The following is a 27,291-nucleotide window of genomic DNA, read 5'->3' on the forward strand; positions in this document are numbered from 1 at the left end:
CCTGTCATTTGCTTTTTTTGAGACACCCAGATGAACTTTTCACCTGCATGGCTTTTGACTACAGTTCTCAGCTTTGTGCCTTAATTTTTTTTTTTTTTTGTTACAAATGAAATAAACTAACTTTGCTCAGTTGTCAGCCATTGTCCCTTTTTTAACTACATTTCCCCCCCTGCATAACTCATTCTGAGTAACAAACAAATGCTATTTACATTTTTTTGTTACTAGAAGTTCTCTGTATAACACAAAAAAAGGGTTCTGTGTTGATAATTATTTTGTCGTTTGTCACGTCCTACCTGTCACATTAGCATATGCAAACAGTGACACATAAAACTACACACCTGAAAGGACCTGAATTCATTCAGGCTTCAGTCTTATGCACTTTCACAGTGTTTAGTTATTACACCGAGCAGCTCAGATATTTACAGGCCTGTCTGACCAAATCAAACCAATCAGAAGGAAAGAAAACATTCTCCTGAGCGTTCTTGCATTTGGAAGAACAGAATAGATTCACTGCAATGTATTAGTAGGACAGGATGATAAAAATGTTGAGGGACTAATGAAAGACTACCTGCATCATTGAAATATGTCTATTGCTGTTCATTTGAAGAAGATTTTAAACCTGCCTGGAAAATATGACCGGAAAGTGGAATTGTCTTTCAGGGGTAAGAAGATTAATGGTATCCTAATGTAATTAATTGTCGTTATTACAAGTTTGATTATTTCATTGGCTTTTTTTTGCGTGATGCTTGAGTATTATTTTTTTCTAAATACTAAATATTTAAATAAAAATAATTACATATTTATATTTAAAGATGGAAAAAAAATATTTTAAATCATTACCATGTGAAATTCTGTATAATTATTAATAGAAGAATTATGTTGTTCGTTACATAGATTTTACCCACAAAACCAAGATTCTCCAGTGTGAAAATATAGCAATTTTTAATGAGGTAAGGAAAACGTTGCTGTATGGTCTCAAGCTGATATTGAATGTTCTATGTGTATGAATAGAATCAGTAGAGTTTGTACTGCATAAAGCCTTTTCTTCTAATATCCTACATGAACTACATCCTATATGAAGCCACAGAGTGCATGTTTCTCCTTGATTTAAAAAATAAAAAGTCTCACTTTTAATCCATCATATTATTTCTAGACCATTAATACATAAAAAAATCATCATATTTGAAGACCTTTGTTATGGGCTTTTATATAACCAAAGAAGGCTTAAAAGGAAAAAAACAACTGGCTTTCCGCTGTCGTTTTTTATGTTGCTTTTAATAGTTTCAGTGTTTGGTTTTTTCAAAGAGGTGTGGTTCTGTTCACACATACCGCTCCCTCTGGGCTTAGTCACTCAAGGCAGCCTCTGGGTAGTTCATGCTTATATCAATAAATGGCCAGCGCCCTGCATGCACTCAGGAACGAATGTGCAATATTTACGTCACTCTCTCTTCCTGGAGTTACATTTTAACTCAAGTTGAAGTAAATTTTAGTTCAACTTCCAAGCTCAGATGTTAACGAGTGCTGAAATAAAGATAAAGTTCTGTATGTTATAATTGTTAGATGTTGATAGTAATTGCTATTTTCTGTTGGTGGAAATACAGCATATTTCGCTCTCTATTATTTTTATTTGTTGGCTAGCTATCAAGCATGTAACATAACAGCAAATAGATAATGGTTTCTATTTACAACAAGCTAGATGATAAAGCAGGGATATTTGCTGCCGGCTTTCAGAGTAGAATTACTGTTACCACCCAGAAGTGGATTCTTCTCCTCTACCTTACCAAATTATTTATTCTTTGTATACCATTGCACTTTGACAATGACTTACATGAAATGAACATACAGTATAATGATCAATGAGCAACATGTCATATTTTTTGTAACTATTTATAAAATATTGTTGTGGGACATCTGAAAGACAAGCTAGTTCCTGTTATCACATGCTGTATGTTATAGTAATTTTTTAATAAAAATCTCTTACCAGCCTTTCTTTCCTCTCTGGAATTTAGTAACAATACATATATTAAAACTATGTTATCAAAAAACACAACTAACAGTTACAAATATTCCTTCCATTTAATTTTACACACATGATAGGAAATTTATCAACGATAATACACTTTGTTAAAGTTTATATGTTTAGCTTTTGTTTTAATTAAATAGACCACCTGCCACAGTCAAGTGTCTGTGAATGAGCTAGGGTTAGGGTTATTCTGATTGAAGAAAATGAATCAAAACATTCTGACTCAAAGAATTCAAGAGTTGCTTGTTTTATTTAACTGTCCTTATTTAACTGTAATTATATAACATTCCATGTATTATAATGCACCAACATGGACAGTGGTTAGATGTAAGTGGTTATTATAAAGCCTTTGGCTATGACTCTTGACCCCATTTGTCATGACTGTCCCATGACTGTCACAACAACTGGTGCTACATCTCATTTTACTGACATCTGTGACTGTCTAGCACTTCAGATGGCCACACTATGGGAAAATCGTGAAGAATGAAGTGCTCTCCATCAGTGTCTACAACTGCAGCAAGATGTTCAGTAACAGGTCAGTCAACAGCTCTAGATCCATTTTAGTATATATATATACTTTTTCTCAGTTCACTAACGAATATGGCCATTTGATAGTTACAATATCATGTATGTGTCTGTATGGTTTTATGATGATTCTCATCTTTCGCTGTGTGCGTGTTTATGTGCATTTGCATGCTTTTGTAGGCTACTGGGGAAGCTGGTGATCAGTCTGCAGCATGTGGTGACAGCAGGGAGGCTGGTCCTGAGGGAGCCTCTGACAGACAACAACCACAGCTTGACTGATGTGAGTTATTTACCCTTCCATTAGCCCACACAGCTTTATTAATCATTAATCACCAGTCCCAAAATCTACTGCATCTAATGTCTACAAAATTTCTAAGTGGAAAAACATTAGTATCAGAATTTAGTATAGTGTACATTTGTGATTTTTGCTTTCAGATATATGTGGAGTTGGATGTGAGGTACCAGCCTTTACAAGGTGCAGCTGGGGACTGGACCAGTGAAGACTTCTTAAAGTTGGAGGATAATGACGAGTGAGTGACATCCATCCATCCATCTATCCCTTCCTCCCTTCCTGTAAACAATAAAATTGCATTGGTCTTGGTCTTCATGATGTATTTTAATGACATATTTCTTGCATTCTTTTTTCGTTATAGAGCAGGTCTTGTGGTTAGAAACACAGGTTTTCTTGAACCTGGGTATGTATAGCCATTCATGGTTTTTTGTCATACTGAATTATGGATGTGCATGCACATTAAATTTGAATTTAAGTGATTTTTTTTAGAAAATTGCGGCCACAACAGCTTGATCGAGAAGCCAGGACACTTGGCCGCAGTTTGGTAAAGACCGACAACGAAGATGGAGATGATTATGATAATGAAGATGACTATGATGATGATTATGATTTTTCAGACATGGATTGTTCCAATATGACATTCACCCCCATCTTCAGGTATTTTATTAATAGTGTATTTGATATTAGTTCCTGAGTGATTTCACTATTAGTTACCATTTTCTTTTACAATATACTAAAAAATTGCTCAGTGTTAATTGGTTAAAATAATCAATCATTTTGATCATTAACCATCTCTGTTAAAATCAATAAAAAGAGTTGTAGTTGAAAATTATGAAGGCAAAATAACTTTTAAGGTGGGGATTAACAATTAGAAAACCAAGAAAAATAACCTGTAGATGAATATGTGAATGGATCGATAAAATACAAATCGTTATTTAGCATCATCATGCAAGAAATTCCAGATAATGACTGGTTGTTTATAACAGCTTTTTTTTAAGGGTTATAAAACCTATGATAGTGAAAAATTCTTACACGGAGCCTAGTTCTAAAAGAGAACTCTCATATTTCTCTCATGATTGACTTCTTAGAATATTGCTTTCTATATTTCCACATATTTTTTCTTTAGCCGATGTGCACCTTTGTCGAAGCATGAACTTGCTATTGCCCCAAAAGTCAAGTCTTTCCAGGTGAGTCCCTGAATATCTCATTAGTACATGTAGAAATTCTGACGTGTAATGTAAACTTTATAAAAATGTACAACCACAGCTCCACAGAAAGAAAAGAAATGTAATTATGTATTATCCTGTAATGTGTTGTAATTCTGAGCATTCACAATGGCAATGTATATTGTCCCATCTGCTTGCACATGGTGAAATAATCTAAAAGTCTAGCCTTTTTTCCCTTAGAAAAAGAATTGGATACAATATGGTGCTTGTCCTGCACTGTCTTTTTGTCTTTTTGTCTTGTCTTGCAATGTTTGCAACAGTTTTCACATATGCACTTTATGTGGCTAAGACTACTTACTAAGTCCTTAGCTCTGTCTTTGTTTTATGTAGCACCTTGGTCCTGGAGAAACGTTGTCTCATTTCACTGTGTACTGCAACAGCTATATATGGTTGATATGACAATAAAAGCTACTTGACTCGACTTGACTTGACTTGACTTGACTTGGTGGTATTTCAAATACCAAAAATAGATTTTAAAATCTTCATGTGACTCTGATATTCTGCTTCAGGTGAATATCAACGTGATAGAGGCTCAGAAATTAGTAGGTGTAAACATCAACCCTGCTGTGTACGTCACTGTAGGAGATGAGAAGAAACGTACAGCCACCCAGAAATCCACCAACTGTCCATTCTTTAATGAGGTACTTGATGTCTAAAGATTAAAGTGTGGAGTCCTGGCTTTAGAAAAGTTTTTGCACAGATCATTTCTTATGTGTATGTTGTTCTTTGTCTTTTAGAACTTCATGTTTGAGTTTCACGAGACCCAAAATGTGCTTTTTGATAAAGTTATCCAGATTTCTGTAAGTAGGCTATAGTGTAAAGATATACATTGTAATCAAGTTCTATTGTCATAGTAGATACTCAAGTAAACCATTAATTTGAAATTTCAGGTTTTCCACAAAAAGATGCTTGCATTTTTGATGACCCACATTGGCTCCTTCAAGATAGACATCGGGACAGTCTACCAGCAGTCTGGTATGCTGATACATTCTAAATGAATTATTAACAAATATCAGTATAATAATATAAAATGTTGATAGTGTGTATTGAATCTAAAAAGAATGATGGACATCTCAGTCAGTCGTTTGCCATTTCCACTAAAATCTATGACATTTGTACAGAGATAACAGTATGGTGCCCTCTTTAATGTTGGTCATTAGCTCATCACAGTGTGTCAGCTAATTACAGGACTCTATAGAGAATAGCATGATAACTGTAATTATTAGTCATCAAACAAGTTCATATTCCTTCTCTCTCTTATTCTTTTCCTCCAGACCATCGTTTCTACCAGAAATGGGCTCCAATCACAGACCCTAAAGACACACACTCAGGGATAAAGGGCTATGTGAAGTGCACACTGAGTGTTGTGATGAAGGGGGACCCTATGGGAATTGCCAGCCTGCCTCCTGCCACCAGTCAGAATGATGACATTGAGAAGTATGCAAGTGTTAAGACGCTCTGACGTGAAGTTTTTTGCTTTTCTATTATTGACCACTATTGCAGTCTAATTATAACTCCTATTAAAATTATTCTTAATTTTGCCTGCTTTATTCTTATGCAAAGGGTGTAATTGGGTTTTCCTTTACACAGGAACCTACTGCTTCCTAAGCGGATGCCAGCAGAACGTCCATGGGCCAAGTTCCTGCTGAGGATCTACTGCGCTGAAGACCTACCCAGCATGAATGCTGGTTTTATGGGCAGCTTCTCCAAAATGATGGGTGATAAAAAAGTCTTCATTGACCCTTATGTGCAGGTCACTTTCGCTGGCCAGCAGGTGCTTCCCTTATTACACTCCTTTTAACTGTTTATCAAGTATTAATGTGATCAGATGTGCTGTACGCTTAATTCTCAAAATGTAAATTCTTTCTATAAGAGTAATTTTTCCATAGTTTTCTTAACCACGATTAACTGGAACCATTTGTAATTTTGAGTTTATAATGCATACACATGCACACCTGTGTGTCATGGCTGTCCACCATTCTTTACTGCAAGCACGCATGCACGCACGCACACATGCACGCACACACGCACACACACACACACACACACACACACACACACCCTAACAACAGGTCTGTTTGTTAAATGGGCTGTGGTGCACATATTTGCTGTCTACATGTTTCCTTATTAACAGCATATACAGCAATTAGTAATGTATTTGGAACAACTGAAGAGTTTCCATAATAATACTATAGAAAACTTCATGAAACCCATATTAGCTATCTAATGAACATAATTTAATAAAATATATCAATTACCAGTAATTTAACCTAGTTCTGTTGATAGTAGTTGGATTAACTGGAAGATGTTGTTCTTAGGGAGAGACGTCAGTGGACAGTAACAACAATTCACCAGTGTGGAATGAGCAGATCTCCTTCATAGAGCAGTTTCCTCCCCTTGCTCGACGGATCAAAATTCAGATCCTTGATGATGCCAACATTGGTGATGTAGCTGTGGCCACACATTTCCTTGACCTGCAGCAAATCTCTAACCCCAACAGAAATGGTAATGTCTGCCAATTTTTTTTCTGTATTGCTGCAGTTCTGTGTCCATCAATATCCTGCTACCTATTCACCTTTCTTTAGTTCCTTCTCCCCTGATATTTTTAACTTTTCAGTCTGCTATAACCTTTTAAAATTCTTTCTCCACCTTATTTTTACTGAATTTATACTATATTTGACTGTATTTCTGTATTTTATGGTATTATGCTTACAAATTCACATCTGCATGGAATAAAATTATTTACACAAGAATTTCAATTCATTGCAAAAACTGGAGTCCTAAAGTATGTTACTTTATTTATTTATTTAAATCTTATAGCATAAAGTTTAGCATTGTTTTTTCAATTTTTTTTCTTGATTTTTTTTTTCTTGATTTTTTTTTAACCTTCTTTTCCTTTCCTAACCATGCTTCTCTGTGACTATTTTGTAGGGTTTAATCCAACGTTTGGTCCATCATGGATCAACCTATATGGGTCACCTCAAAACTCCACACTGCGTGACATCCACCGTGACCTGAATGAGGGCTTGAGTGAGGGCATATTCTACCGTGGGAGAGTGCTGCTATCTCTGACAGTGGAGGTTTACTCATCACCTGCTGCAGCTGCTGTGGAGAGCAAAGCCACTGCCAGTGTCAAGAGTGCTCTGAGCAAACTTACATTTAAGCGGAAAAGCAAGAAGTCCAAAGAAAAGAAGACAAAAGACAATGATGGTAAAGACAAAAGACAATTAATTTTAATTCAAGTTAATTTATTTCATTAATTCATTCAGGTATTTGTTTCTAAATCTATTTATTATTATTAAAAAAAAATCAACACAATGATTTTCTTGTTTAATGTGACAGATTTGTACTTTTTGTGCTGAACTTCAAGCGCTATGTCTGGGTCAGAAACTAGGTCCTGCTCTTCAACTGATAATGCCTATAATAAGCATCATCAGCATTAATAACAGCATCCTGCTTTGGAGGTACTCATCAGAGAGAAGTATGAATACAAAGAAATACAGAAAGTGCCTTCAAAAGGTTAAGGTTTGCCTGTCAGCACAATAATGCCCATACAACCAAGAAAATACCAGAATGGCTTTGGGTGAAGTACCATAGAATAACTGTAGAGAGACTAGAAGATGGGAATTCACAGATGCTGAGCATCCAGTCTGATTGAGCTAGAGAGGGTCTACCAGGAAAAATGGGAGAAGCTGCTCAAACCCAGGTGTACAAACGGTTGTACAGAATTACCCAAGAAGACACAAAGCTGTGATCAGGGAATCCAAAGATTCTTTGAAAGCAGCATTTATACATCTATTTTGATTCTTGTCTGTGTTTCAAACATGTATTTATAGCTGGATTTTAAAAATGATCATATCTTATCATAATGTTTAGGCATACAGGGTCACAGTGGTCCTTCTGAGGAGCAGGAGGAATCCCCATCTGAGGTTCCAGCAGCTGTCACTGTTGAAGTGGAGGAGATTCATCCCCTACCTGAGGTCAGAAATGTTTTGTATATTTTATATTTATAACTCAGGGGGGCACGATGGCTTAGTGGTTAGCATGTTCGCCTCACACCTCCAACGTTGGGGGTTTGATTCCCGCCTTTGTCTTGTGTGTGTGGAGTTTGCATGTTCTCCCCGTGCCTCGGGGGTTTTCTCCGGGTACTCCAGTTTCCTCCCCCGGTCCAAAGACATGCATGGTAGGTTGATTGGCATCTCTGGAAAATTGTCCGTAGTGTGTGAGTGAATGAGAGTGTGTGTGTCCTGTGATGAGTTGGCACTCCATCCAGGGTGTATCCTGCCTTGATGCCCGATGACACCTGAGATAGGCACAGGCTCCCCATGACCCGAGAAGTTCGGATAAGCGGCAGAAAATGAATGAATGAATGAATGAATGAATATTTATAACTCACCATTCTCTTTAATAAGAACTTTAACACCTGTGGTCCTGCTAATCCATGCAGATTTGAATATGCCAATCATGTGGTATTAAATGCATAAAATCTTATACAGGTCAAGATTCTTATAAGTCAGCAAAATGAGGAAAAATGTCAAAGAAATCTCACTGATGGTGACGGAATGGTGCAAGATACAAAAAAATTAAATGAGTGCCAGTTATATGGGCAGAAACACCTTATAGAACAAAGGAGAATAGACAGACTCATTTGAGCTGATCTTTTACAACCATGGTGAGTGAAAAAGAATCTCAGGATGCATATCAGAAAAAGAATTTGAGGCCACAGAGGGTTGCATGATCTGCCACTGATTAAATAATTGCATGAATGAGCATGTGTACTGGTGTTCCTGTTAAAATGGCATGTCAGTGTATTTCTATTTATTTTCAAATAGATGTGTCCTAATGCTTAACTTAACTTTGCAGAACTTCACCGGGGCAAAAGAAGAATTCTTGCTGTTTGCTTCATTCTTTGAGGTGACCATGATAGATCCATCCATTGGCTCCAGATATGTAACCTTCGAGCTATCTATAGGTATGTCTAAATCATTTAAACACTGTCAATTGCTTGAAATTTGGTACCCATAAACATTTACAGAGACTGGTTTTGTCTAATATTGTGTTACATTCTATAACCAAAATTTAATAGACACCTGATCATCACCTTTGCTTTTTAATTCAGCTTTTTAATTCAGATATAATTATTAAATATAAAAATATATTCCTTATGAGCAAGCCAGAGGCAATGGTGGCAAGGTGATGGTGCTTTCCCTTAGACTTTTGAGTGTGGGTGAAATGATTTCTCCTATTCAGACAGAAGACCATTAGTTACATCAGGGTGACCATTGCCTGGTACACTGTCACCATTCCATTTCACCATCCCAAAGGTGTTCAGTGGGGTTGAGCAAAATTATATACTTTTTTCCACTTTACTAGGAAACTATGGCAAAACTTCAGATGTGGTAGTAAAGAGTGAGAAGAGCAGTGGCCAAGAGGATGTGGCAGAAGACAGACAGCCTCTGTTAGAGTCAGATGATGAGCTGGAGAGACAAGAACTGCCTGTGCTGGGCTCTCGGGACCAGTCAGTTACAGAACCCAGGAGAACACAGGCCACCGAATATGATGGGTAATACAACATCATTCCTCAAAACTCTTTTAAGCCCAAATGAGAAACTAAAATACAGCAAAAACACTGTCTCTAAAATCTGTAGTTTGGCAGGACAGTTATTTTACTTTAAATCAGTATGGATGAGTTTAATAGTCTAGTTACTTACAAACCGAATAGTACTTTGGTTCTTTCCAAAAAAGACAAAAAAGTAATATTTTTGTCTTGTTTGCTATTTTGCCTTGTTCTGTTTTACTTGAACAGTACATGATGGTACTTGAATATGTAAGTCACAATAACTCTTAATTTTTTGAGTATAATTAAATAATTGGCATAATTTGCAAAAATGGCAAAATGAATTTGGTTTGTTTAATTTTTTTAAATGGTTTTTCAACATACTACTTATACATTCTTATTTTCTTGATTACCATTTTCTATTTTACTCAAATAAATTATTACGACATCCGCAGTACTTTTAGTCAGTGTTTTTGTACTCTAAGGTTTACTATAATATTATTTACCAAAAATCATGCAAGCAAATAGATCTAGGACTTAGCATTAAATAAATGATTATACAATTATTTCAAAAATTAGTTTTACCACATCTGCGTGTTATCTGCAGTGTTATCACACATGCTATCTGCAGTGCTACAGCTTTGTTTCTGTGGGTCAGTTTAGCGGCTGCAACACAAATTATAGGCCATGTTTTGTTATTTATTGTGGTTTAATCAGTCCAGGGCAGCATTATTTTACTGCCTTATGAAACGAAACTAGCTGTTAATATGTTAGAGTGATGCTAAGAGCAATGCAATAATATTCCATTATGTCTTTTTGTTTCTCAAATAACAAAATGCTTTATTCTTCTATTTTGTATATATTTTTTCTATTTCTATTCTATTTGTTCTTTCACCCTACTTTCTGAACATCACTGTTAACAAGAATGACATGGATAGTTTATTGTGTACAGTATTTAATTTTATTTTCCATAAATACCATTGTATATATACATGCTGTCCTCTAGCCATCCTTTCTGTGCTACTTGTCTCATACTAGTTACCTGACATTATAGCACACATTACCCAGGTGAATCTCACCACCCCTGGCTATTAGAAAGGGTGGAATAAAATGGTAATTATCAGCAAAACCGTAAGAATTTAGTGTGAAGGTCTGGGGTTGTAGAGATGGCTGTATCAGTACAGTTTATTGTAAATGAGGCATCAGACCTCACTTCATTTCTTTGGTTGTATGTCTCTGCATGTTGTATTATCTGCTATCCTGATCATTCTCACTGCCAAGACCTGGTGTTACTTCTTGAACTATTCTGATTTTTGCAGGTCATTCCGCTGTATACCCCTGCTTCTTGAGAAACCATGTCTCTATGTATGGAACTATTTTGAGGACCATACTTTTCGTAACCACAACTGCAACTGGCTGTGCAAGATGGCTGAAAGACTGGCATGTTTAGTATTTTATTCCTTGTAAATTCCCAGTTTTCTAAACAATTACTGATTTAAATAAGAGAGCTAATGTTGCTTTGGTGGCGTTTTTAGGAATTTGGCCTTGATGAGGTAGAGATGCTCTTAAAAAGACCAAGAAGTAATGCTAAGGAGCGCTTGGTAGAACTCATGCTGGAGTTTGTGTCCACCTGCAAGTAGGCCTCTGCTTTCAATAAAATAATTTCACTCATTAATACATTTTCACTGCAAATAATACACACTGTTTCTCTTTCTGATTTCCAGACAATACTGTGCAAACTTGGACAGGAAACGGCAGTCTCGGCCAAACAATCTTGACAAGTGTCGCACAACCTTCATTAAGAGAAACATAGTGAGAAAAATTGCATAAGAGTAACATTCTCTATTTCTATGTGTTTTTTTTTTTTTTTTTTTTTTTTTTTAAAGATTTTGCCTATTTATTTGTATCTTACTTTTGGTAGATAATTCTGGCAAAGCAGGCTCTGAGAGTGCAAAGGAGGGTGACACGACGTACAGTCCGAGAGAAGCTGGCTGACGTCAGGCGCATCCTAAAGAGAATACACTTCCTGGCCAAAGAGGTGATTGTGACCCTGAGACTGTCAATATTTTTGCATGGCATACTGTGTGTGTATTTACACATAACTGATTATTTTGTGTGTCCTGATTTTATTTTTTTATTTTATTTTAATTTATTTAAAAATAAAATATTTTAATTAAAAATATTTTATTTTTATTTATCAGCCCCAGAGCACTCTACCTGATGTGTTCCTCTGGATGATGAGTGGAGGGAAGAGGATAGCATATGCCCGGATCCCATCACACTCTATCCTTTTCTCTTTGGTGGAGGAAGAGAAAGGCAAAAACTGTGGCAAAATCACGTCTATTTACATGAAGGTATTTTAATGTTATCCTGTTTCAAAGATAGTAAAGTCATAATCAGACCCAAAATATAGCACTGCAGAGCTTATTTCTATAGCATAATAATTAAGTCATAAGCAGCAGAGTTTTTCTTAAAAACGTTTTTCAATACCAATCTCTAGACCCCTGGAGGACCACTGGGTGAAATCTTTGCAAAACTTGAAGTCTACATGTGGCTTGGGATCACCAAGTACTCAAAAAACTGTGTCACAAGCCTGCCTTCTGAATTCAGGCCAATATATGAGGCAGCAACCTTTGGGACCCCAATACCCCCAAATATGCCCCCCACTAAATTAGCTGTGGATGGTAAGTATGTTGTTTTGTAAATACGATTTCCTAAAGTTTTTATTTGCAGTAAATTAGGAATGTTAATTATAGCTTACTAATTATGATTGTTATCTAGTTACATTTTCCTTTAGAAACTAATTATCAAATGCTTCTTTCATAATGTGATTCGTATCACTTCCATATGAGCTGTGTGTGGTTTCTCCAGACAGTCGTTATTTCCAGCTCCGTGCCCACATTTACCAAGCACGTGGCATCATTGCTGCAGATGATGATGGCCTCTCAGACCCATACATTAAGGTTGTGTTCTCCACACAGTGTCAAGTTACAAAGGTGTGTTGAACACCGTTTATACAGCTTTTATTTTTTGCGGTTTATATCTTTAGAAGCTACAAATGTTTTTCCATTTTCATTTATTCTTCTCATATGTAGACTTTTAGATTGTATCACTAGTTTTAATATCATTTAGTTTGTATGTAACATAGTTTGTATGTTGTACAATTCTGAAATAATTCCTAAGAATATATTGTACATTAACTTGAATGACATTTTAAATATTTTTTATTGCTGAGCACACTGTGGATGTGTATTGCAGATAATGGAGGACACTCTGTCCCCGACCTGGTGTGAGTTGCTGCTGTATGAACAAATCCTCATGGAAGGCAATAAAGATGACTTCAGAGATGATCCCCCTGTGATTATCATAAATATCTACGACTATAACAAACTAGTGAGCTTCTCATTTTTTCATCTTTGATTTTCTCACACAACATTCTCTAGATTTTACAAAGAATGAGTGAACAAGAGCTCAGCGGAAGTCAGAGGAAAATGGCCACTTGACAAGGCCAATTCCTTTTGAATATTAGATTATGGATCAGACATTATTTTTATTTATAATAACTTTATCAACCTGGTGACCCACTGATATCACAAAACTGTTGCATTCTTCTTTGTTGATGCTTTTACTGGTTTACACCACAGCTTTGTAAGAAAATAAAAAGATGAGGGCGAAGAGCTTAATGAAGAGGAAGAATTTTATTCCAGCATAGCAGTAACAAAATACATATTACAAAATACAACAAAGTACTTTGGGTTCATCGGAGTCAAGAAGAACAAATCCTGCTTAAGACAAAAAAAGACAAATCCTGCTTAAGCATTTTATACTGTTTTTCCTCTTTATAGTTTAAATGGGGTTTCACTTTAAATGTGCCCTGAGTGTAAGTTCCTAGTGTCTCTCAAACGACTGTCACATTTTGTCGTCTAGCCAGAATGTTTCTATAGAGTTCTGAATGATTTCTGCCGATACTGCATCCTGAGTTATATCATCAATTATAATGAATGAAACTGTTCCAGAAAAAGCCTTAGAGGGCAAAGCCATGGCACTGCCTCCAATGTGTTTGACTCATGAGTTCATAGGTTTGGATCATTTGTTATATTGCTTTTATTTTTATGGTCTCTCTTTTAACTCTTGAAATCTTCTTTGAATGGTAAATTGTTATACCTTAACCTCATCCTATGGAGGTTGTTGGTCATGTTACTGACTGCTGTTTCTGGGTTTTTCTTCACAACACCTGTCTGTCATGTTCCAAATTTTTTATCACTTAAAATGGGTTCAAACAAAAAGTCTAGATGTAAATATCTGGAATTAAAGTGTAAATCTGGTCTATATAAAACTATATATTGGAGATCAATTGTCAAGTTCCTGTGATCAAGTTTCTGTTTTGAATATGCATATTTTAACTGGTCTGATTAATTTGACACAGGGCAGTCCACAGTCCCTAGGTCGAGCATTTGCTGAACCAGAGCTAAAATTTGTGGAGGAACCATATAAGAAACCAATGCTGAAGTTTTTTGACATTACTAAAGGGAAAAGCAATGCTGGGGAGCTACTGGCAGCCTTTGAGCTAATAGAGTTGGATTACTCTGGCATTGGAGAGGTATGACTTTCAGGCTTACAGCTACAAGGCTTTTACTTAAAAAATCTTCAAACATGATAGTTTTAAGCATTTAATTTTCAATGGAATTGCTATTAATTAATTGCTATTAATAGCACATGCATTTTTTCCTCTTTAAACGAAATGTATACATAACATGAGCAGCCAGTCTTGCCACTGGATGTGGAGCCCAGAGAGCCGGATTTTTTTGAGTTTGAGAGCCGTTACATTATCCCAGAGGGAGTGCGGCCCGTTCTAAGGAAATTCAGAATAGAGGTACATTAACCATTATATAGCTGATTGATATCATTAACCATGATATAATATATTATTGAATATATTATATTATGTATTACATATGCCAGGTCCTATATTGGGGTCTGAGGGACCTAAAACGTGTGAACCTGTTTGAAGTGGAAAAGCCTCAGGTTCGCATGGAGTGTTCAGGGCAGTTGATTGAGTCGGAAGAGATTGCCAACTACAAGCAGGACCCCAACTTCAGTGAGATTGTTAAGCATTTTGATGTGGTAAGTCTTTTTAAAAACGGCATAGAGCCTCGCACAAACATTATTGTGTCACAATTTATGTTGCTTTTATTGCTACGACAGTCCTTAAATTTCTGCAATGCCACACTGATGATTATTAATGTGATGATTATATGCATGTTTCAGGAACTTCCAGAGCTGGTGTACTTGCATCCTCCCCTCACCATCTTTGTGATGGAACGACGGGCATTTGGAAGGCTGGTGCTTGTGGGGACTCATGTTGTGCAGAGTCTCATGCACTTTGCACCTAAAGACCTGGATGACTGGAAGGAGGAGGATGAGGAGGAACCTCGTGAGGGTATGTGAATATGTTTATCTTAAACAGCACATTCATGAAAGCACTATGACTGCACATTTATGACAGTCATTGCAATGATAACTGTTTTTTATTTTTCAGAGAAAAAAACTCCAAAACAGAACACCCCTCTTCAAACAGTTATAGGCATGGACCTGAGTGGACTTCCGCTAAAGCACACAAAAATTTCCATTAATCCTCTCAATCTAGTCACAGTGAGTGTAAGAATTGCATCTCGATCTCTGTCCTTTCTATTACATTGAGTGATCTGTCTAGATAGCATATAAATCTGCCTTTGGAAACTTAAATGTTTCACAACCACTTTACTCACATATGTTCATTCACATGATCTACTATGATGTACTTTTATGCTCTCATGCCATCTTGTATGATGGCATTATGGGAAAATGGGTACAAGGACATTGCTGTGTGGTGTATAAAATAGGTAGTAATGGATAGTTGGACTCTTTGGACCTGATGCTGTGAGCATGTTCAGTTTTTAGTCTCCACGCAGAAAGTGTTTGGTGCTCCTGCAGCTTGATTGCTCTTTGATTAATTCAGCACTGAGCACATTTGTAGGAACCCACCATGACTTCTCAGTGGGAATTCTAGTCTCATTGTGTTTGCATGTTTTCCAGTGTGTATCTTGTGCAATTAGAGTTTACTTGATCATCATTCAGCACTGTTTATTACTCATGATGAATTATTTATTTCTTTTTGTTTGATTTGCAATGAATTCGACTGTTATAAAGCCACCTTTCACTGGAAAGTTCTGGCTTATTTGGTGCTTAGATAAGGGAGCCTATGTGACAGATTAACAGTTTGTCTGAGCACCTAAAGGTCAGAGTATCTAAATAGTACAGTACTAGGAACATCAAGGAATGTTCTGCAGGCATACAACGCAAGTTTACCACTAGAACATGCAGTTCTCACACGCTTGTCATTAAGAGCTAAAATTCAGCTTTCAGAGACTCCCATTTCAGTTTGGCATCCTGCACATGCTCCTAAGGAAGGTAATTTATGGTCCAGGTTCTGCTTTCAGGCAATGCTGAGGTGAAATTGAACATAACATGGTGGTTTGTATACAATACCAGATCATTATCAGCCCAGAAAAATCTCTCAAATGCTGCAGTAAACATAGCACTATCACACTCAAGATTGACTCATCATTGGACTATAACATGGGCTCTGTTGGTGGTAAGACCCACAGCTGTGTTAGCTGTGATTCAGCTACTTTGGCAGAGTAACAAGTGTAGCTGATTGGATGGTGAGAGATAGTCACTCAGCCATGTCAGCATTAAAATGACTTCAACTGGGATGTGCAGTACTCTAAAAATGCCAAGGAGATTCCAACCTGACTAGTATTGTGAGTTATCAGAATTCATCTTGGAAGCTACATGCACAAGAAAAAACCCATCTTTATTATTAACATTTTAGGCTCCACTGAAGGCAGTGACTAAGAAAGAGGAAGAACTTGAAGAAGAGGAGCCAGAAAAGGAAGAACTTGATTGGTGGTCGAAATATTATGCATCACTAGAGGAACTTGAAAAGCAGGTAAAAAGCAGGCTTTGTTGTCTATGTACAAATTGTATATACTGTATTTGGCTGTATAAAAATCAGCAGTTTCAATCAGCAGAGCCAATCAGCTGTTTTCTGTTACAGGAGGAAAAAGACGATGAATTGGATGATCCACAAGATGGAGGTGAGCCTAATATGGGTTAATTTATTGAGTCAAATTTCTTTTCAAATGGTACCTAAAGAATGGCATGATATAAAGAGCTGGATAATCAATAAATAGACCTTATTATTTAGCATATTCACTGCCACAATCAGTTGTTGGGGGGGTGTCCAGGGGTGTTTCAAGACAGGAGCTCTGAGATACTTGAAAGCTTTTTTGAGATATCTATAGCCTTTTTGATATATCTACATATATGTTTTTGAGCATGGCTGTGTGTGGAACCACAATGGAGCTAAATCCCTCATATAAACTTCCTTAAATTGTTTGTTAAATACAAACAATTTACTATCAAACCCCAGAAATGATTGCAAACTGTTATAAACTGTTGTCTGTATCTGCCAGCCCTTGATCGCAGAATCCTCTGCCTTATCCATGACCATTCACTTAGGGCTATTATTTACTTGAGAAACAAGATCTTGGTCACATGAAATTCACAATTTTTTACTTGACAAAGAATACATATTATACAGTAAATATTATTTTCTAAAAATCTGATTGACAATATATTCCTGTTTTTCCTTCTAGGAAATTAACCCAGTAAATCCTGGCATATGAAATAATTGAAAGAAAATTCTGATACTGAAATTCTTACAGATAAATTTGATACATCGGCAATTATGGCAATTTACTGACCACAGCAATGTTTATTTCCAAACAAAAACAAAGACTTACTATTTCACTTGGAATGTTTCAAACATTTATTTATTTATCTATCTATCTATCTATCTATCTATCTATCTATCTATCTATCTATCTATCTATCTATCTATCTATTTTATTTTATTTTTTATTTTCAGGAAACTTTTTATGACTTTTTCATTTCATGACAGCTTCAACACTGGACTTTTTACACATCTGAAAAAACATAAGAAACACTAATGTTTATATACTCTGAATTTCTGCTCTGAATTGGTAAATATAACATAGATCATGATGATAATTTATTTGACTTACTGAAAACTGATAATGACAAAAGACCATTATTAGCAAGATATATTAGTTTGCTTAACTCTTTAGAAATTCCTAAATTTCTGTATAAATTTGACCTTAAACAAACATTTTTTAAAGGGGTCACAAACTTTCAATTGACACAGAAGTCAGCTTAAAATTATACTAAGACAACATTTTAATTTTTGATTAGTTTATTAAATAAAAAACTTGCATTTGGCACTGCGGCAGAAATAATGCAGATTGTATTATGAAATATTTGATACACATATTCAACACAATTTTACTTTAACAAAATTCATGTTAAAATACCAGTATAAACATATATGCTATTTTTACCATAACTTTTTCCAAATGAGCAAAGATGTCCCTGCAAAAAATAGCAAGTCAGTCCTTGAAGGCAGCCATATTGGAAAAGACAGTCTAAAGCCTGCTATTGACTGCAGAGCATAAGCAAATCCACTAGGGAGCAGATGGGGGCAATGCCCCAGTGCATAAAAAATTGTTTATTTGTTGTTATATATGAGGCAGGTCACATTTCTACAATGTGGACCTCACTAAAATGTTTACTCTAGGTAGGTTATGACTCTTCCTAAAACACCAGTTCCATAACAATAGCATAGCTTTGTGTGCCTGTCAATCAATTTGCTTCCCATTTTCTGTATGTTGTTCATGATTTCTACACTAGTTGATGGAGGTGGTTCAGCTGTTTGTTTTTAGTTGTTGACATCTCTTTTCCTGAAAATAATTGTGTCCTAAGCACAACTAATTGCACCTTTAATGTTTCTTTCACCAGAGGCAGGGAACTTTAACATGTCTTCTTTAGAAGCAGAGGAGGATAATGCTGTGATTGTTGAGATAGAGCCACCCAAACCAAAGAGAAAGAAAATTGCTACCTTAAAGGTTCCTACTCTTTAATACATGAATATTCCTCAGATATTGTAAAATAAATTGTTAAATTGTTAACATCCAAAACAAATTTTCCCCACATTAGCTGTACAAATCTGAGCTAGAAAATGAATTCTGTCAGTTCATGGACTGGCTACACACCTTTCCAATCTACAAAGGCAAGTCTAATTGTGATGAGGAGGAGGAGGATGACAGTGACAGGAAAATGGGCAAATACAAGGTGAATGTCACACAAATGATTCTTATTTAACAGACTTCTCCTCTCTTTTGTGCATACTTTTATGAAACTCTGAAGATTCAGTTTGTATTTCTTAGCTGTCACCAAAACATTTTTTATGTGTTGCAGGGTTCTTTTCTGATTTACCCAATTGCCTCTGAAGATGAGGACATCGACTTCCAGATCACTAATGGAATCCCGAAAAATTCCCCAATCAAGATCCTTGTCCGTGTGTATGTGGTGAAGGTAAAAATGATGCTAACCAAATATTCTGTACTAATACTTTTTACAATTTGCTGCTTCTTTGATTGATGCCAGCTTACAAAACAGACTGAGCTGGTATAGCAGGAGTGTGGAAACAGTTCATAAATACAAGTGCAATATCCTATGTTGTCTTTAAGAAAATAAGTTAAAATAATCATATAAGCATATAATGTTATATGCTCTTATTGGATTTTATGTTATAGCTGATCTGTGAAAACCAAATATACTATTATACATCATTAGATTTATTAGCAAATTAGCAACCTGTTATTTTATTCTTCCTATTTTCCTATCAAGAAAAATATGAATGATTCTTCATGTTCTTAATGTTTAAAGGCCACAAACCTGGCCCCTGTAGATCCAAATGGGAAAGCTGACCCCTACGTGGTTGTAAAGGTTGGACAACAGCAGATAGACTCCAAGGAGCGCTACATTCCCAAACAACTGAACCCTGTGTTTGGAGAGTGAGTGTTGTTCTTTACATGGCTTCTAATTTTCTTTATTTATCATTTGAAGATCATCTCAACAGCTATTAGATTGTTTTATATTAATAATATGTATTCATTATTGAAAAACTGATGTAGTTTGACTCAGCAGAAACATTCACTACGGCATCCATTGTTATCACTCAGTTCTTACATTGGATAAGATTGGAGTTAATATTTAACGAGTGCAACCTTTTAACTTGCAATTATAATTGTGACTTTTATTTCCAATAATTAAACCACACAACAAGCAAGCACACAGACAGCACATGCAAACATGTGTAGCAGTGTGCAAGGAAGGAATATAACTTGAAGTACGCTTTTTAGTGGGAATCCGTTCAGTGGACAGGGTAAAGCCTAATAAACCAAAGCACAAAGCCTCGCTAATTCATAATTGTGAAATAGTTGCTACTAAGAGGCGTTCACTTGCGATTACAGGATAAAAATACATGATATCTTGATATTATCTTGGAGCTACAAGATTAAAAAACCACAACTGTATATTGCCTTACATTTGTCAGATAGATATTCTTGATATTATCTTATTTGTAGGGAAAACAACCATCTATAGTGATCTAATGTAACTGGAAAAATGTGTCACTGTTCTAACCAAAAAATAGACTTTCACATACGGTGAGCAGTTTACTACAACAAACATCAAATGACCACTATACTGATCAGTATCCCTGTTCACAGTGCTGCTACCTGCTTCCCATTACCCATGGTAAAACCTGTCCATAAACTTCATCACCAGTATGCAACCATGTCAGATGCTTACCATCATATTGGGAGTCATATTCTTGAAGTCATTTGATTCAATTAATTTCTTGAATTTCCATCAACCCCGAATACATTGTGTCTGATATAGGGTCCTGCTAGCACCAATCAGAACCTGTCATAGCTGAAAGCATGGAGTACACTTTCCAAAATGCTCTCTCTCTCTCTCTCTCTCTCTCTCTCTCTCTCTCTCTCTCTCTCTCTCTCTCTCTCTCACACACACACACACACACACACACACACACACACACACACACACACACACACACACACACACACACACACACACACACAAGCAAACAATAATTATTGGGTTTCATTGCCTAGTACAAAATGTGGATATGTACCAGAGTACACATTTAATTTTTATTACTTTTTTCCATCTGTTTACTTTTGACCTGTTTCTCTTTAGACACCTACACTTATATAAAACCCTGCTGCTATCTGACACATCTAGCTTAAAAAAATCTATTTTATTATTTTGCCAAAATGGAGTTCCAGTGGTGGTGTGCTTACTCAAATTGACCCAAATTGTAGAAGTATAGGATCCCAGGCCAAATGAACATACATAAACTACACTGAGCTGTGCATGGGACTTTTTCAACCCCATGCTACAATTCTTTCTTTGTTTAGTTGTTAATTCTTTCTTTGTATAGTTACTTGGTTGAATCAATTCTCTCCATGTATACATGGTTACTGGTTCATAAATAATTAAACATTAATTTTCAGATTTAAGGAGATTTACAAACAAGGTAATTGAACAATTTGCTGCTCAGCTATGTCATGGAAAGGTGTGTTATTTTCTAATTATTTCACTTACAAGTAAACAGATAAAAGGTTTAGAATTGAGAATATGAAGTTCATAATTTAGCATCATCAGGCTGAAAGATCAAAACAAAACAAAAACATTAGGTGGAGTATTAAAAAAACACTTAAAATAACTGTGGTGGATGGCAGAAATGGTGAAGAAAAAACTGATCAGATCAAGAACAACCTCCTGGAGGTAGGTTTATCTGTGTCAAAATCAGTAATAAAGATTAAAGTTCACCAGCATAAATACAGATGGTTTACCTCAAGATATAAACCTTTGATACGCTTAAAAACAGGCTTAAAGCAGATGGATGGATGGGACAAAGATCAACTTTTAGCAGAATAGTGGAAAGCCAAGGGCATGGGCTGTATATTTTGCCAGTGGAAGTGGTTTTCAAGCATTTATTTATTATTTGACTGCTGAGGTTATGAAGTTGTATAAAACTCATTGCAAGCCTCTTCACAAAGCAGTAGGACAATGACCTGACATATACTTCAAAAGCAAAAAAGGCAAAGAAATAAATTATAATTATATGTTAGCCTCCATGTCAATCACTCACTCAAATTTTCAATGAAAAATTGACAGTTCCTCAAAGGTTCCTGAGTAGCTAAAGGATCGTCTAAACCCTTTGTTGTAAGTTTCTACATAGAGTTATATTTAAAACTTTCATTTAGAATTTCCAGGCCACAGGTCTGTTTTGTGTGTAGGGTGTTTGTTTAAGAGCTTGAACTCCTTGCTTTTTCTGTAGAGTGTTTGAGCTGACAGTGTCCTTCCCTCTGGAGACCGAGCTTATACTTACGGTGTATGACCATGACTTGGTGGGATCTGATGATGCGATTGGGGAAACACGCATTGACCTAGAGAATCGTTTCTACAGCCGCCACCGAGCTACGTGTGGAGTCTCACTGCAATATGACAAGTAAGTGATGGCTGGGATCTATGGTCTGTGACATCATCATAACATCCCCACTTTTCACTGACATTGGCCAAAATAAAAATGTTCAAATTTGTACTTTATTTTATATGTATACAAATATGTAATTATTCTATGAGACTTTATGGAACTTTATTTTTAAATGATTTATAGTTTGTCTATAATAAAAAGTGGTATGAATAGTATGTTTAACATCACGAATGAATGGTTCTGTAGAGTATATTTTCTTTGATTTCATTTGTTAAATATAGCCCATATCAGATTAGGCTCTTGAACCACTTGTCTTGTGATGGTAGGGATGGCTATAATCAGTGGCGAGATGCCAAGAAACCCGGCACCCTCTTGGCCGAGCTCTGCCGCAAGAATGGGATCCCGTCTCCTGAGTACAGAGAGATGGCAGTCAAAGTTCTCAATAAAATATTTAAAATCCCGAATGAGGATTTCCCAGAAGGTCTGTAGCTTAATGTTTTGTAAAGGGCAATAATTTTCAAGTTGTTATTTGGAATTTGAAGTTTAACGCTAATACAATAGTTGCTATATTATTTGCTAAACTTTGTAGATCTGTCTAGATAGTTAATGGTTAAAAAAATTAATTCCTCTCAGAGCTGCTGAAGAAGAATAAGAAGACAGAAGAGGACTATGAGGAGATGGACCAGCACATGGCCCTCAGTGTGCTTCACCGCTGGGAAGAGATGAGGGAGTTTTGTGTTGGAGCATGTCCTCTGGTGCCTGAGCACGTGGAGGTCCGATCACTGCTCAACTCCGACAAGCCAGGCTTGCCCCAGGTTAGGCACTAGCATTTATCCAGCAGTGACTACACTTTATATCATATATCACTTTTACACTTTTATATCATATTTTATATCATTTCTTTTCAGAATGTTGTGTACTTTAAGAGTGAACATACTAAAAAGGTCTTTCTGTTTGTGGCAGGGCTATGTTCACATGTGGATTGACATGTTTCCTGTGGATGTTCCTGCTCCTCCTCCTGTCAACATCAAACCCAGACTCCCAATAAGGTGCCACTCAAGTTAGCATAATTCTGTATTAATTAAAAAATGTGATTAGTCACTGTTGCTAAAGTTCTTACAGTATGTTAAGAAAGTGTCTATCAAAGAAGAGTTTACAATAAATGCATGTCGTATGATGAAAAACATCATACATATTGTGTAGAACATTATACAATGTTCACAGAGTGTGTCATATATGCTAAGATTGAGTGATGAGTGAGTAAAACATGTTTGTAAGCTCCTCCTTTTTCTTCTCTTTTTCCTCTTTTCTGTTCTTTTCTGTTCTTTTCTGTTCTTTTCTTTTCTTTTCTAATTGCTTTCTTTCCAGCTATGAGCTCCGGATCATTATCTGGAATACTGATGATGTTGTCCTGGATGACGTTAACCCCTTTACAGGAGAGCCATCAAGTGACATTTATGTTAAAGGGTCAGTTGAAACACACAGACAACAATTCTGTATACCGAACAAGACAAGTTGCTTAATTCAACAATTTAATCTTTTAATGGGGTTGTAGCTCCTTTATTTGATTTCTATAGGGTATACAATTACAAAAATGACTGTGTGTGCATGTATGTGTGTGCATGTGTGTGTGCATGTGTTTGTGCATGTGTGTGCATGTGTGTGGCTACATATGTTTGTGTACATGTGTGTCCACAAGCTGGATTAAGGGAATGGAGGATGAAAGGCAAGAGACGGATGTGCATTTCAATTCGCTGACAGGAGAAGGCAATTTCAACTGGCGCTTCATCTTCCGCTTTGACTACTTGCCTACAGAGAAGGAGATCACATATAAAAAGAAAGAGTCCATCTTTTCTATAGACGAGACTGAATTTCGACAGCCTGCTGTGCTGGTGCTCCAAGTCTGGGACTATGATCGCATTGGTTCCAATGACTTCTTGGGTAAGTTGTGTTCACTGACATGAAAGGTGTCACTTTCTTTCCTCTCTATTGCTTTGTTAGACATTGATCCATCAGTGAACATTTGCTCATATGGACAACACTACTGAGCAGCTTGAAAAATGAAGCCTTTGATGCACCCATTGATATGAAGTCTTTTGAGTAAACAGTCACTTATTTAATTAAAGTCTAAAATTCCAATTTTTTTAAACTATATATGTTTGTGTAAACTATTTTTTAAACTAAATACAGAGTTGCCAGTTTATTACTTTACTATACTGTCAGATTTTAATAGAACACACACTACAATGCCAGTCCATGTTGCTGCAGTACTGGGGCTACTGATCGGAAGGTCATAGGTTCAAACCCCAGGTCCACCAAGCTGCCACTGCTGGGCCCCTGAGCAAGGCCCTTAACCCTCAGTTGCTCAGTTGTAAGTCACTCTGGATAAGGGTGTCTGCTAAATGCCGTAAATGTAAATGTAAATATGCTGTCTATTCAATCGTGGTCCTGTAGTGACTCACTTACACTAATGGTGAATGGTGGCTCACAAATTAGAAAAGCAAGGCCAATTAAATTTTTTTTTAAGGTATTCCAATGGGATATCAAACATAGAATAAGAGATGATATGTCTTAGTTTTCGTTTCATGTCCAAGTGTTCTTCATTTGACTAACTGTATGCAATACAAAACAATTTATTGCTTTGAATGTCTACTCTTGGTTTGAGCCCTGGGTTCACCATGAAGATTACATTCATTGATAAAAAAAGATAAACCAACATGAAAACCAAGAGAGTTGTGTATGGGGGAAAAAGTAAGCCTTTTGAAGAGCAGATATATAGAGGCCATACAACAGGAGGCAAACCACTCACCAGTAGTAAGAATCAGAAAGCCATATTGGGATTCACAAGTTGAGATGAGCCACAAGTTTTGGAACCAAGATGAACCTTTACCAAAATAAAGGTAAAGCCAAAGTGTTGAGGAAGAATGGATCTGCTCATTATCAAAAACATACAAGCTTATTCTTCAAGCATGGTACAAGCTGGATCAGACTCACTAATCTTTATTGATGTAACTCATGATGGGAGCAGTAGAGTGAATTCAAAAGTCTACTGGAAGATCCTGTTTGACAATTTACAGAAAAATGCATCCAATCTAACTGGGAGGGATGTTATAATGCAGCAAGACAATTACTGTAACACACTGCCCACTCAACATACAACAAAAATTGGATGGTTGTAGGCTGACCAAATTATTCACCAGAACTTATTCCAACAGAGCAGCATTTCACCTCCTGAAGAGGAGACCCAATAAAACAAAAAACAACTGAAAAAGCCAAGAAAAATCCCGGAAAAGAAGAATGCAACAGATTGATAATATAATTTGTCTTGATCCAGTTATTGCAGACAAGGAATATGCAGCACATTTAGATTGTTATTTAATTTAATCTTATGAGCAATAGTTTTGCTCATTTCAAAATGAAGTAGTTGCCTCCTTGAGATCATCTTGATCTAAACCCAAAATGTCCTCAAAAACAAGAGAATAATACTAGTATATTAGAAGAACAGCTCTGAATCTCATTTTTACTCTTTTCATTAGGTTCCATTGAGCTGCGACTGAGTGACATGGTCCGTGCAGCTAAATCCTCTGAGCACTGCAGTGTGAAGATGGCAAAGGACCGGGCCAGTCCACGGTTTTCCATCTTCCGCAGCAAGAGGATGAAAGGCTGGTGGCCCCTTATCAAACTGAAAAGCCAAGAGGATATTGAGAGGGAGGAGAGAGAGGCTGAGCAAGAGAAGAAAAACAAGAAGAAGAAGAAAAAGAAGCAGAGCAAACGCAGCAAGATGAAGCAAGAAGACCTGCAGTTTGTGGACAACAGTGGAAACACCTTCCTCTTAATGGTATTAAACATGCAATCCACAGTTTCATTAATTGTAAAACAATCTGACAACAATGGTAAAAGTTCTCTAAAATTACTTATTTTAAGGGCAAAGTTGAGGCTGAATTTCAGCTGGTGACTGCTGAAGAAGCTGAGCTGAACCCTGTGGGCAAAGCACGCAAGGAACCAGAGCCACTGGAAAAGCCAAAGTAAGAGAATTCAAGTGCCTGTCTGTGCAGTCATGTTGGTACAGTGATGATATATATAACTCATTTAGAAATGTTCTGTACAGTATCATATCCCTTTTATTCACTTTAACAAAAATGAAAGCACACAAGAATAATTAACTAACTGAATCACAGGGTTAGTGTGAACAGCTTGTTTGGTCATGCCAATAATGTTCTTATATAAATTAAAACCCATGTACTAGACTTTTTAGCTTTCAAACAGTTTAAAAATGGGCAACTTTGGAATTTTGCATTATCTATAATTCTTTTAATTTCTTTTTTCTTTTTCAGTCGCCCCAAGACATCTTTCAACTGGTTTGTAAACCCAATGAAGACCTTCATATTCTTTATCTGGAAGAAATACAAGAAATACATCATTGCTTTGGTAATTCTGGCAATTCTGGCAATTTTCCTTTTCCTTATTTTGTACACCCTACCCACACACATCAGTCAGCTTATTATAAATGGCTAAATTGTAAATGGCAGAACCTGCCAATATCACGCTGCTCAATGCTATCATTTTATCATCTATTCCTTATAAACTAAATGAATGTATTTATTCCTTAATTTCCTTCCTTTGATTATCGATTGATGTTTTTTTGAGTTTTTGTTGTACTTTTAGTTGTAATAATTAAAAAGAAAAAAATCTTTTATGAATTATTTAGCTTTTTTCAAGTGAACACTTCATGCCATGGCATTTAGTTTGAAAAATTGTAAACAGCTTCCAAAAGTGTAAAAAATTCTGACGAAGTTGAAGCCCTTACTGAAATGAAATGTACATTTTGTTTGTCTGTATTAATTGTGAGCACTACAACAAATAAAAGATTCATAATAACAGATTTGTGTTCAAATGCTGTTTATTTGGTTCCTTAAGTATTTTGGGTAGCCAGACTGCAATATCAAAGTACAATATCAAAAAAGGCACACCTTCTTATTCAATTAATTTTTTTTATGTTTTCAACATTGTATATTAACACTTAATATTGCAATTTATTCCAGGACAAATATGGAATGATATAGTCAACAAAAGTGTATTAAATAACCCAGAATTGCGATTCTTCAAAGGGGTCACCTTTTGCTTTGATGGCAGCTTTGTACACTCTTGGCATTCTCTCAGTCAGACACATAAGGGTAG

At 36.2% G+C, this 27,291-nt stretch overlaps 1 protein-coding gene across 1 annotated transcript; it reads left to right on the forward strand.

Moving 5' to 3' along the window:
* The first annotated feature begins 79 nt into the window (after window positions 1–79).
* Window positions 80–26,995, forward strand: LOC113641356 (fer-1-like protein 4). Its single transcript, XM_027144042.2, has 46 exons — window positions 80–662; window positions 895–950; window positions 2,470–2,558; window positions 2,729–2,828; window positions 2,984–3,078; window positions 3,202–3,243; window positions 3,330–3,497; window positions 3,967–4,027; window positions 4,576–4,707; window positions 4,804–4,866; window positions 4,957–5,041; window positions 5,341–5,503; window positions 5,657–5,840; window positions 6,385–6,571; window positions 6,998–7,276; window positions 7,943–8,046; window positions 8,930–9,038; window positions 9,440–9,629; window positions 10,943–11,063; window positions 11,159–11,259; window positions 11,348–11,435; window positions 11,545–11,661; window positions 11,825–11,977; window positions 12,124–12,307; window positions 12,495–12,619; window positions 12,882–13,016; window positions 14,050–14,223; window positions 14,386–14,496; window positions 14,586–14,747; window positions 14,892–15,063; window positions 15,163–15,275; window positions 16,498–16,614; window positions 16,723–16,762; window positions 18,543–18,649; window positions 18,741–18,875; window positions 19,002–19,118; window positions 19,473–19,600; window positions 21,958–22,128; window positions 22,440–22,594; window positions 22,747–22,928; window positions 23,077–23,162; window positions 23,482–23,580; window positions 23,813–24,054; window positions 25,650–25,951; window positions 26,038–26,138; window positions 26,448–26,995. Exons 1-46 carry the CDS (start codon window positions 584–586, stop codon window positions 26,626–26,628), a joined length of 6,105 nt encoding a protein of 2,034 aa, XP_026999843.2. The 5' UTR covers window positions 80–583; the 3' UTR covers window positions 26,629–26,995.
* Window positions 26,996–27,291: the final 296 nt, after the last annotated feature.

The sequence above is a fragment of the Tachysurus fulvidraco genome, chromosome 2, assembly GCF_022655615.1.
Source record: "Tachysurus fulvidraco isolate hzauxx_2018 chromosome 2, HZAU_PFXX_2.0, whole genome shotgun sequence".
Classification (NCBI taxonomy): Eukaryota; Metazoa; Chordata; class Actinopteri; order Siluriformes; family Bagridae; genus Tachysurus; species Tachysurus fulvidraco.